Source organism: Xiphophorus maculatus, chromosome 10 (genome assembly GCF_002775205.1).
Source record: "Xiphophorus maculatus strain JP 163 A chromosome 10, X_maculatus-5.0-male, whole genome shotgun sequence".
In the NCBI taxonomy this organism is placed as follows: Eukaryota; Metazoa; Chordata; class Actinopteri; order Cyprinodontiformes; family Poeciliidae; genus Xiphophorus; species Xiphophorus maculatus.
In genome coordinates, this window is record NC_036452.1 from 4,714,712 (window position 1) to 4,728,150 (window position 13,439).

The following is a 13,439-nucleotide window of genomic DNA, read 5'->3' on the forward strand; positions in this document are numbered from 1 at the left end:
CATGACTGGAATAAGTCGTACTAAATCTTAATTTTTTTTGAAAAATGATTTGCACCCATAGGCAATATTAGTAATATTGGTCATTTTCATTAAAACCATTAAAACTATCACAACAGACTGATAACTACAAATTCATTGTAAGTGATAAATGGTTAAAAACCACCATATTCTTTAGCTCTTTAATTTATTTATTTATGTTTCGTTATTTTTTTCCCTTCTTTCCCACTTCTACCCAAGACTAATGTGGCCATAGTCGATTAACTAAAACAGGTAATATTAGGGAAAAATACTAGTACTACTACTAATAAGAATTAAAATCAGAAGATAACTGCCAAAAATAAATGAAAAACGTATCCTAACCCTTGAATATTGTTACTTTTCTAAAAATAATGGGCTAAATATTTTTTTACAGAAGTGATTTTGACAAAGTAAAGAAAAAACCATCTCTTTTTTTGCCAAACGATGCATTAGACAAAATGTACCCATTTTAATTTGTTCTGCTTCTTTGTTATAGTTCGCTCATCTAGTTTATTTTGTAGATCAATACCTTTCCTTTCTAGTCTGTAATGTCTGCCTTGTGTGCACAAATCAGTGAATAAGAAAAACGACATCCGCCAGCGACAGATGAGGTTTTGTGTCTAATCCATCTTCCTCCGCTCTTTTCATGCACCTTAATCCTTTTCGTGTTTGACCTTCTCCTCCCGTCCCTCTCTTTGTGTCAGAGAGGTTGTGCATTATGCCGGTTAGTCGATCTTGCGTTCTCGCTTGCAGAGGCCAGGCTGTCTATTGTTAAGGTCAACCGAATTCAGGAAGGAAGCAGCTCCTGGCCTTCTCACCTATCAACTCAATACCCGAATGGACTTGACCCAGTCAATTTCTGCCTCCCTTTCTCTAAACCTTCATCTTTCCATCTGTGATGTTCAATCCGTCATCTTATTGATTTCAATTTGTGCTGAGAAGTGTCAGTGCCCGGAAGAAAACACACATGGCTTAGTTTTATGGTGACTCACAGTGAACAAATCCCTTGAACTTTCCTCTTTTTTCTTCTTTTTTTTTGCACAAGTAAAATGATTTCACATGTGGTGTTGTTATTGCAGCCTTAGAGCCAGAACCTTTAGGAACCTGTAGCTTTGGATGAAAGGTTAGCTCACATTGGCGCTGTCAGTTCTGGGTAAAATCCCAAGGCAGAACACTGCCATTGAACATCTCTGATTTTAGCCAAAACCTCAACCTGATAAGAACGAGCAACACCTACTTCGTCAAACTCAAGCACAACTCATTCATCTTTAATCATGGCAATAAAAGGGCCTTGGAACACTGAGCTAGCATGACTCCCCACTCCTATTAATTATGTATTTTGAAATAATCTCTCTGTGGAATAAATGTGCATTACTTCAAATCAGCTCTCCGTTCCACCTGTATGATCGTTCTTAGATCAGGCCAACACTTAACTTATCCCAAACCACTGGCGCCTGCAGGATATTATCGGAGGGTACCCACAAAACTATCATTGCACCTAATCCACATGAACGCTGTCGCAACGTGATGCGATGGCACAGAAACAGCAGATCTGATCCACACAACGCCCGATGAGTCCAAATGCAGCACACAGGTGCACGCCTCCACACACGCGTACACACTTATGCCTGTATAGCCTACTATTTTTGATAAATTACACTAAATAATAAAGACAGATCCACGGGAGGAGGAGGATGATTCCCAGATTCAGGTGGTGTGTCCGAGTCTTCCAGAGGACAAGGTGAAGCGATAATGTTTGCTTAATTTCTACTCTTTTTGACAAACGTTTTGAATGGATTTAACTGTTTCACTCTCCCAGTATAGCTTGGCACAGGTGAAGTGCGCAGCAGGTGTCATGGTCTGTCAATGGAGAAGCGATGTGGTGCTTCAAAAATAAACGCCGGCGGACTGCGCACAGGATAAAAAGTTCAGGTGGGGTAAAACTGCATGAGGGTTAAATGTCAGCTTATTCATTTTTAGCTAGCTTCACTGTATGGTAGCATTTAGCTTACAGACAGAGCACCAAGCCGCCAAATAAAGAAAGTATTACAATAACATTATTTATTACAATAAGGACATATGCCTGTGTAGCTGTGGGCTACATACACAATATTTTGACACAAAAGACCATTTTTATTTTACTCCACCATCTTGTGAATAGCAAAGGGGAAACACAATATAAAGTACAATAACTATAATATTTTATTTTTAGTCAAAGGAAAGTAGAAATGCCTGAATGTTCAACCAAAAGTCGGGGTCACGACCCTTTCATATTTTTATTTTGTGGATAAGAAGCTGGAAGGTTTGGAACCCACTCCTCTGGAGTACATAGATCCTGTAATGCTACAGAGAAAATATAAAACATTTAATCTCTAAGATTAATACTGTAGAAAAAACACATTATTTTATATTTTAAAAATTAACTGGCTGTATTTAAGATCACTTTTTTGCTACATGCTTTGACTAATAATCTTATAAATATTGATCAGAGTTGTAGTTGTGAATATATCGACTTATTTATGCTCTTACTTTAATTATTACCTAATTACACCTCATTTTCACTGTTGCTGATTTGATGTTTTAACCCCTGAAAGGATTATATACCGTGTTGTTCAGCTCTGGTGGGAGCTCACTCTGTCTGATAATCCTTCTTAAAATACAAGCCTCCCATGATCTTCAACCTTTGACCTTGCTCTGTGGCCTACAGAGGAGTGGAAGCCATATCACACTTCTTAAGATAACCATCTTGCTGTCAAAGTGTCAACTTTGGAGGCCTAGCCTGAAAAAGACTGCTCAATATTATAGAGTAAGATGAGGATTTTTTGTGAGTGTGACTCAAAACATGAACTATCCCACCGGAGGAGTTGGAGGAAATTGGGTGCATTTCCCACCAAATAGCAAAAATCTTAAATTATCACAGGGGAAAATTTGCCCTTGACGCTAAATTTAAGCATAATCAAAACAGAGAAGCAGGAAATCTAGCTTTCTCTCAAAGGATAATCTGATTAAATTGATGATTTGTTCTTTCCACCTACAGCTAAACTATGTCTCTAGTATCTCAAGTTACAGCTTGCCCTGTTACCTTCCTGGCTGTGTTTAGCCTTCAGGCCTGCTTCGCCTGACTCCACAACATTAATGGATATGGACATCTGGCAGCGCCACAGATTCGTAAGCGCCGATAACGCGTGTTCTTCCCTAAAAACATTAGAAATAAAAGGCACATGATTGGGTTAGAGGGAGGAGTAGGATATGACCATAGAGCCCATACGCAGTGGGCTGTAAGTCATCATGCTTACAATCACAGTTAATTCCCATTCATCATGATCTGTGGTTGGTTTATTATCAGAAGGGATGTATTACCGTTGGAGTTCTGGCTTCTTATGTCTTGATCTTGGGTGCGTCATTCAGCCAAACGCGCTTCCCACTCAGAGACCACAGCCTGTATTAAGCTGCTAAAGCGTTGTTGCTAACAGTAGCAGGGCACTTGGTGGAAAACATCAATACGTGTTTTTCCACTTTTGCTTGTCAAATAACCTAATCCATCTGCGGTCTATTTCCCAAGCTCCTTTTAAAGCCAGGAAGACAACAAACAATTGATTACCATTGCGCTCACTCAAATTTTATAGTTTAATCACATGTAAATGATGAAAATTATATAAAATGTGTTATGCACGAGATAAATTACTTAAAAATTATGTTCCAAAGCATTTCTCTTTATTTTATACTTTTTGACATAGAAATTTAGTTTTTTTGAAATTACTTAATTTTCATTCTGAACTGCTAAATTAGTAATTTTCTTGTTGGTTTCACAAAACAAGAAACAACACGGTGCTAAAATGAGCTGTTCAGAGTGTGGCTTAGTGCCACTTCACTGTTTTTCTCGTCTCCATTTCAAAATCTTTAACTCTTGTACTTACAAACTTTTAAAGTAAGTACACGAGTCACTTTAAACTCTTCTATTTGTACATTTGGTACAAGTTGTACCAATAGCATCAATGGTACAATTCAGCTAAAAGCCTGAATTGCAAGTCGTCTAAAGCCTAAGAGCTTCAATATTTATGTTTTCTTTATTCTTTATTGAGCAGCTTGTCAACAAAACCAAAATTCTGATGGATAAAATGTTGAAAATGTAAATAATTGAGAATTTAAATATAAAATTATATAAAAAACAAAAAACTAAATAAATGAAAAAAACACATTGCGGGTATAGAATACAGTGAACCCTCGTTTTTTGCGGTTACGTTCCAAAAAGAACCTGCGATAGGCAAAATCCGCTAAGTAGTAGTTTTTTTTTTTTACAATTATTATACAATGAAATACTCCATAATACCTTGAAACCAAAGAACAAAACCTTTTTACAGGCCCAAACATTTGTTTAACAAATAAAAAGTACTGTATAAACATTTTTCTCTCTTTTTTTTACAAATAACTACTGTACTGTAAAATAATAATTTTAATACAAACTGAAGGCGGATTCCAGTGCCCGAATTGCGGAGATCAGCGCCGCCCCACCGTGACCCGAGTCATTGGATTAGAACAGGAGAAAATAAAAAATGAAAACAAAACAACGTACAGTAGGACAAATAGTGACTCACGTGTATTTCACTGCTCTTCTGACTGAGCTGCTGCATCCTGACTCCGCTCTGTAACGGGGTTTTTTTTTGCGGTGCAGGTGTGTTTTTTCGAGAGAATAACATAGTTATCGGTAGCTGTTGTCGCTCTTTTTTTCTGCTGGGCAAAAAGATTCTTATAAACCGACATGCCACCATTGATTATGTTAAATTTGGCAAGCTGCTTTACGTACGTGTACATATTAAACCGCAACGTTGTGGACGCACAGGTAGAGAAGAAGCGGAGAGACTGTTTAGCCAATCAGAATGCAGAACACAATGCACAATGCAAATCCGCGAAGCAGCGAGACCGCGAAAAGTGAACAGCGATATAACGAGGGTTCACTGTATTGCAGAATAAAAATACGTAAAATCTAAATTTTTCCAAATCTGGAAAACTGTCAAATAAAAATAAACACTTTCCAAAATTGCATAAAAACCCTGGAAATTATTTCACATTTCTGAGTAGCATCTCAGCTTGGTTTAATAATGGCTATCACCTTTATGTCACCTAATTGGGTAAAATAAGCTAAACCCAAGATCTTAAGTTCTAGGAAGTAGAAAAGTCAAGACAGAAGCTTTGAATCAACGATTTACAAAAACAGTTTTATGACTTTTAAGAAATGGTTAAAATTATTGAGCATACCCTGAATTAAAGACAGCATCTATGTTCATCCCCAAAACTCTTCACCGGCCACACAAGTTCATTAGAGTCGAACAATAGACTGCCTTCAGCTTGAGAGTAACTCTGTGTTTGCGGCTGTGATCACATCTTTCAGAGCGCTTGCATGGCTAATCAACAGACTCCTTATTGTCAGTTCACAAAAGCGTTGATTTAATCTGCGAGGCATCAGATCATCGGAATGAGAAGTGACTGCGGTCGTTAGGAATTTGTGATTTAGAGCATGATACCCACAGGGTCCAATGATATTAAAAAAGAGAAGAAAAATTTGAAGCCCTGTTTATAGATATGACCCTGAAGAAATCCAAAATATATATATATACACAAAAAAAAGACTATAGTCCTTGTTCCTTGAGAGGGGATGTGTCCAAGAAGACAACGAGACTAGCTTGAGCATGGCATTTAGGCCAACAGCGCCTTTAGTGTTGCACTGAGATGAGCTGATAATGCGGCTGATGAATCATCTGTCCAGTCATTGAACTGTCCGCTCAGCAAATATGCACTCAGTTATATTCCATTGACTTCAGCGTGACCCTGGCCAGTGAACCCACTAAATCACTCTGCACAAAAGTTTGATAAATGTGCCTGCTGGTCAGACAGAACAACTCCATATGTATTAGTTTATAAGCTAACATAAAATAAATAAATAAAATCCACTGCAATATTTCAACAGAACTGTCCAACTTGGCTGTTTCGTGCTTTTATAGATGTCCATTGGATCAGGCTCTCTTTGGTATTTTTAATGATCTAAGCCAATGATTTGTGCAGCTACATAACTTTAGCAGAAATAAATTGACATGAAAAATAAGTTAGGGAATTCATCTCATCATCTGCATAAACGGATATATCCTGAAATTTGATTTCGACGCATAAAATACCAAATTGGCTCTTACATCTTCAAGAAAAAAAGTGTTATATTACGAATAAGAAAAGGTAACTGAGAGTGCAGCAATAAGGCAAATAGATATTTGCATGTGAACTGGTAAAAATGTTTGGTTCTCTCAAAGTAAATGATTTGGAACCAAAGCGTTAGAGTTTTTTAATCCGATAACACAGCATAATAGTATTGGGGGAAAATATAATTTTTCTATTTCTCCATGAATCTCTAACCAAAATATTCCTGGAAAATATACACTGGACATTTTCCAGTGTATATTTTTACCTTGAAATATTATACTCTGATCCCCAGAAAAGGTTTCTGTAATGACAATTCATTTCGATACCTGAATCACATATTTTCTGTGAATGAAGAGCACATTGGTAGAATTATTAATCTTGATGATTTTTTTCTTTTAAATTGTTGCTCTTCGGTGGGTAGAGTTGTGTTTTGTTCAACTCACCTCAATCATCAAAAGTGCAAAAACATTTAGCCTTTGTTCACACTGCAAGCTGAAGTGACCCAATTCCGATTTTTTTTTTTTTTTTTTTGCCTTAGTGAGACCTGCATCTGATCTTTTCATGACAGTCTGAACAACACTGTTGGATTTTTTTCGAATGCGACACAGGCCACTTGGATATCTGATGTCTGATCTTTTCAAATGTGACCTGAATCTGAACGGCCAGGTCCTGAACGTTATCGATACTCGACAAGCGTCACTATTCTCCGCCCTGATACTCGCAAGTGAGAAGAAAAACAACAACCATGGCGGACTGTAATGAGGATTAAGTTGTTAATATACTGTCTACGGTTGGACAACAACTTCAAAACCGCAAGATGTGCTCCACCGTTAGCACCCAGGTTTACTTTCGCAAACACTGAGCTTTACTTCTTTATGGCGGTTGGGAAAAAACTGAGCACAATCTCCATGTGTGACGTCATGGTGCCCTTTACTGTGTGTACGGATCGTTTGCAGTTCACACTGGGGATCACATACAGTTCGCATATATTTGGAAAAATCTGATTTCACAAAAGCAATCGGATTTGGGTCACTTCAGGCTGCAGTGTGAACCTAGGCAATTTTACAGTATATTCAAATAATTTATTGTAGAAAAAATGAATATAATTGACTTACATTGGCAAATGGTGTCGCTGACAGGACTGCAGTCCTGCAGCACCTCATCTCCCTCATCACAAGTTGTGCAGGGGATGCAGGGGTCCCTGAAATTATCCTGGTCCGAGAAAGTGTCGTCGTCGCACGACTCACACACCGTGTCGTGGTCCGACTCGCAGCTGTACAGCATGCCCCGGCCTTCGGGACATTTGGTGCAGGCTTCACACCGCTCCGTGATTTTGCTATGGTAGTAGCCATAGTTGCATGTGCAAATGGCGTCGTTGGTGTCGGTGCAGGGCGTGCTCATGCGGAGCAGGCCTGTGCATTTTGTACAAAGCTGACATTCCTCTGTGTGGCTGAAGCTTTCTGAGAAGGTTTCACCTGGAAGAGGAATGGCAGAAGGAAAAATCACCTGTTTGGTTTTATGTCTGCATACACACAACAGTTTTGGGAACACATTTAAGAAGAAAAGGCCCAAAGTTCAATAAAAGGTTTTGGACAGCTTAAGCAGTTCATTATATTTGCATTTTTAAATTGACATTTGTGACTGTATATAAAACAGACTAGGGTATATTTGCTAATTTATTTTGAGGGAATACAATTCCTTGTCTTCGTACAAGACAAAACCAATTCTGTTTATATGCAGAAAAATGTGATCAAATAAATCAATCATACAGACAGAATCAAATTTAGTTACTTCCATTTTGATTCCAGTTGTACTAAAATTCATGCAAGTTCAAACCTTGCTGATAGTTTTGAGTCCCCAGCTCACATTTGCTTTCATTTCATAAACCCAAAACTGTTTCTGTATAAATTTCTCCGCCTGAACAGGAAAATATTTCTTTCATATTAAAAGTGAGAAGCAATATTTTGATATTTACGTAAATGTTTTTGTTTCTTTTTTAATGATAATGACGTCAATAATATGTTTTGAACACCTGCCAGAAATCCTCGGACAGACATATCTGCAAAGGTTACAATCAATACTTCATGGTTTATGGAATTGTATTTCAGCTGGATAGAGAACTGGGAAATGCACTAAATTATGCAACAGACCCATTTGTAAAAGCAGTGAGTGTGTTTGTGTAAGACTAAACAGCAGAAGAAATGAAACTATAAAGAGAGATTGCAAGGCAAATATGACTGTGCAATCTCTGTTTTCAAGACACAGACTGATTAGATTTGTTCATCATTTATTTATTTGTTAATACAGTGTTTGCATCAAGTTTTGTAGTTTAACTTTTCAATGTCAAATATAAATATTGAGTTTTACATGTTATTTGCACAGGATCAATAACTGATAGAAATACTGAAGGACACGGTACTTTACATGTTTGGATGGTGTGTCTGGGACGACCCGTGTTGTAGATTCTGATCCTTGAGACCTTTGCTGCATGTCTACCTCTCCTCTAATGACCATTTCCTGTCTGGTAGCTGTCAATGATGGCCAACATGTTAACAACATGTTACCGTCTAACATCCAAGAGAGAGAGTTGATATTATCTTAAGGGGGCAGAGAAATCCTCAATCCAGGGAATGAGATTGTGGATTGGTCTGAAGGGGAACATTTTTCTTTTGCGTTCCCTCTCAGTAAGCATATACTTCAGATTTCTCACAAACGAGATATTAACAATACAGAAACCTTATATTATAGAAAATAGTACTGGAGCCACCGTAAGAAAGACTTTTAGTATTTAGTTATGCCGCATGAACTGATCAGGAAATTATTGTGAGGGAATGCAAAAGAAAAAAACATCCTCCATGTCCCCTAGGGGCCTCTGTAGTACTCTTCAAGATTTTCTCTCAGAGTTTCTGTATTAGCCTAAAATTTCCTCCCAAGGAGCTTAAAAGTGATTCAATCAGCTGCTGACATCGAGTCTGATAGAGTAGTTTTTCTAATTTTTATGTTAGTGAGGCGTTGCGATCCTGTGTTTCAGGGACGCTGATCAGTTCTTCTACTTCTTGTTGTTTGTTGGTAAACAACTTAATGGAGGATTACTGACCACTGCCACCTACTGGTAAGGATTGTAAACCGAATCCAAGAAAACTCAAAACAAGAAGACTTCATATCCTATTACACTGCATTAAGAGATAGAATATGGTCGGGTAGTTTTTACTTTCTGAGAATTAATCAATAAGTTCTAGTTATCACTGTCATTGGATGATTCATGAAACAAAGTAAGACACACAAAAAAACTGAAATCCACTCCCACAAAACAGTTGAGAAAAATTAACCTCCTCTAGACTGAAAAAGAGCTTCAACATGTTTGATATAATTGTGTTTTGTCACGGCTTCTCGAAATGCTGGCCATTTCACTACGTCGTCTATTTAATATTAACTACTAATTATTATTAATGTGGACACTAATTCACTGTGATTGCCTGCTTGTATAAACTTGTTTGATGTAAAATGGGGGAGTAAAAGATGTGAAAACCAATCAGGAGAATCGATTTTACAGATAATATCTCTCTTTTCTGTCGGTCTTTTTTTCCCACCATCTTCCCTGCTTAAGAAAAGAAAACCATCCTTACTACTCCTTTAATCTAGTAATGCAGAAAAGTGCTTCTCATACAACGTATTAAGTTTTTAAAGTTTCTATCAGTTTATTTTCCATACAACATTAAACTAAACAGGAAATAAATTGCATTGAGGAGCTTGTGGGAGGTAGGTTTTGCTGCAGATCAAGTTCTCAACCTGTATTATATTTGCCCACCAACATCGCCAAATGCTCTGATGCCACAGAGATTAAAACAGAGATGAGAAGAGGTAGACCCTAAGACAGAGAGACAAAAGAAATCAGAGACATCTGAGAAGCAGACCAATGTCAGTCCGTTGTGTTTTTAATTGATGGTGTCAAATGTGGGTCCCTCGCATTTTTACTTAATTGTGTTTTTTCAGAGCTAGAAACCATCAAGGCCTTGTTGGTGTCCAGTCATGTATTGCAATCCCCCCCCCCCCCATTATCTGCTCTACTCAAACAGACGCACACACTCAGACTACTCTGACTGTCCCCCACGAGGGCTCTCGGAGCCATTATCATAATGCCAAGCATCAATAATGCAAGTCAATACATTAATAACAGTGGCTGCAGCTTGGAGAGAAAGAGAAATGGGAGAAGGGGGAGAGAAGGAGACTGAATTCTCCTTCTGAAGGACAAGATCTCCGTTCTGCTGCCACTGGTCAAACATGCTGTCTTTCCGTTTGTTTTAACACCCAAATAAGGACTCCAACGTCGCCCACTTTGGCTCGCGGTGTGTGTGTGCATGATGCCTCGACTCTTGACTAAAATTTTCTGTTTTATCTCCAGTTATCTGCACATTCATCCGAACTCCTCTGGCGTTTTACACTTGGATATCCCTTGCTGCTTTTCAGCCAAACGTCTGGTTACTATTTGTTCAAAATGAAGCCTATGTGGAAACTTTGGCTAGAAACTTGTGGCAGAAAATTCTGCGATTTCCAACATATGGGAAATTATAGACATTGAGTAACAGCTCATTGATTGACATGTACAAAAAAAGCCTTTTTTAACAAATTCTACAGTAGGAAATTACTTTTTTTAACCAGTTTGTTTATTTAGAAGGTTGGAAGACGTGCTGTTAATTAATTACTGTTTTTGAATAAATCAGAAATGCCACCGTTATTTGAACCAAACTTTATGATAAAGACAGCTAAAGCACTGTTTCTTTTACTTCCCAATGGCCTCTTTCTTTAGGCCACTCTTTAAAATGGGAAAGACAAAAGAATTTGTCACCCAAGGAAAGAAGATATTTTCATAAGGCAGGATTTGTTGGTATCCAAAGTTAGAGGAATTGCAGAAAAAACTGTGACGAACAAGACAGGACCCCAGGTAGTAGCTAAAATCTGCATTTAGTTGTTACTCCCACCAAAAATGCTTTAAACTGTCTATTTAATAGTTCAAGCACCAAATAAGACTAAATATGCATTAATATAAGCAGTGGAAACCGAATTGGCACTACTTCATTCATAGTCTCTCATCTTTCTCTTGCAGCCAACTATATTGGCTGGTTTATAGCGTATCAAGTAGCATTGAGCTGACCTATCGCTGCCTTTTCTTTTTAAAATTTTAGATGCGCTCTACAAAGAAAATCTACAAATAGGCAAATTATCCAAGAAGAGGCAGTTGTTTGCAGCCATGCACAACGAGGAAGGAGGCGAGGGAGTCAAACAAGAAGAGAGAAAGCATTCAGTGGTCATTGCTGGAGAAGTAGGAGATGCATTTTAGGATTGACAGTTTTGCATGAAAGCAGCACGGAAGCTTATTGCATTCACACCAGTTTGCAAGAAAAAAAAAATGCATATCATGTCCTACCATCCCAAAATAAATGTACAAAGTTTCCTCCACTCTACAGAGCAGTAAAGCTTTTCACAAACCATCAGAGTTTAGTTTTTTTTTTCCCTCTGGATGTTCATAACCTGTAGATCAAGCTAACAATATAAAACACATAAACCTTTATTTTTTTCTCACTGTTTACTTGTTTACAAGTCATTTATATTGGCAACCTAAATATCTTCTCTGACAGATTAGCCTAATCTTTACAACTGTTTCCCAATTAAGCTAGTATTTACAGGAAGAACAGCTAATCGTTTTAACATTTGCAGACATGAAAACGTTGCTTTTTAACAGCTCAGTCATTGTTTCACAAGCAGGTACTTAAAAATGCTCTGCAGCTGAAAGGTCAGAGTTTAACGCCTTTCAACCAGGGTGAAATAAATAGTTTACATGCTTGTGCTAAACATCATATCACTCCATCTTAATTTGTGGCTGTGTGATAAAATCGGACAGAGAGCTATCTGTATTTCTCCATGTCCATGATTGAATGCACATGGCTTGTCATGGTGCGTCTGCTCATGTCTGAGCAGAACAAGGAGTGTACGACTGGTATTTATCACCTCTAAAAACGTCCATGTTGTACAACGGAAAGACAAAACATCCGAGAATGTCTCAGAGGAAGTAGGTCACGTTAATCCCAAACTGCACAAGGAGAAAATTGGGGGTTTGACTCTTGATTTGAGGTGCGGTATCAATCCATCCAAAGGCATTCTGCAGACACTATAATAAATTTTCCATCTCTGTGACTTCTCTCATGACCTTCATTTGAATCCTTCGCTTATGGTTTACAATGTTTCACTGACCCAATGAGGTTGACATCTACTTCCTGGGCAGGATGAGGGAGAGTTGGGGAATTCATACGTGGAAAATCTCTGGGAACGCTGGCAGAGGCCCAACCCCGTCCTCCGCAGAGGACACAGTAACCTTTGACCTCATGTAATGGTTACTCTCAAGCATAAATTCACCTCAAAGAGGCAACCTTTAAAAATACTCAGACTTCTTCAGCTACCGGTTGTGCTTGTCCAGTTTGAATTTACAATGCATGCCGCTTTAATTATTGTTCAATAACGTATCCGATGCTTTAAATATCTCCCCCTGGAGATCCGTTCAGCTGCATCTGGAGCGGATCCCACTCTTTTATCCTGCTTACGCTACTGTCCTCGTGTGCATCAGTCATCCAGAGCTTCTCTCCCTACATGGCAAAGGCCAGGATGAGGGCAGCTGTGCTGAAAAACACTCTACTGTGCTCGGATTCTTTCATTTGAATGAAAAAAGAAGCTTGCAAATGAGAATTTATGCTTTTTGTCGCACTAATTGTTGTGAAAGCATAGATATTGCTGAGAGTTTAGGACTTACACTGCAATGACACAAAATATGACTATGTATTTTTGGTCTAGTTTCTAGTGCAAATATCTTAATGCACCTAAAATAAGACAAAAACTAACTTAAACGTAACTTTTTAGCAAGATATAAGAGCTCAGAAGAAACTGAAGCCTGTAATGGACTTTCCTCAAAGATAACAATCCCACTTGATCCTTTTTCACATATTATATGAAGTATTTTCAGGTTTATTGTGACTAATTTATTGTTCCAAATTAGTCCAATGAGGAGTTTAGAGGTAAACTCCTCCTGACTACACTGCAAAAACATAAAATCCTACCAGGATTTTTGGGTCCAGTTGATCTAGTACTCTTGACGTAAAACAAAACTAACTTAGAAGTAACTTTTCGGCAAGACATAAGAGCTTGTTTTAAGTCAATAATTCCTTATAATTGATTTTAACTAA

At 38.0% G+C, this 13,439-nt stretch overlaps 1 protein-coding gene across 1 annotated transcript in view; it reads right to left on the reverse strand.

Moving 5' to 3' along the window:
• Window positions 1-13,439, reverse strand: part of LOC102224526 (tumor necrosis factor receptor superfamily member 16-like) — a 45,176-nt gene that overhangs the window by 19,849 nt on the left and 11,888 nt on the right. The window contains exon 3 of the mRNA XM_023341477.1: window positions 7,323-7,682. Within this exon, the coding sequence (XP_023197245.1) occupies window positions 7,323-7,682 (360 nt within the window). The remainder of the gene's footprint in view (window positions 1-7,322; window positions 7,683-13,439) is intronic.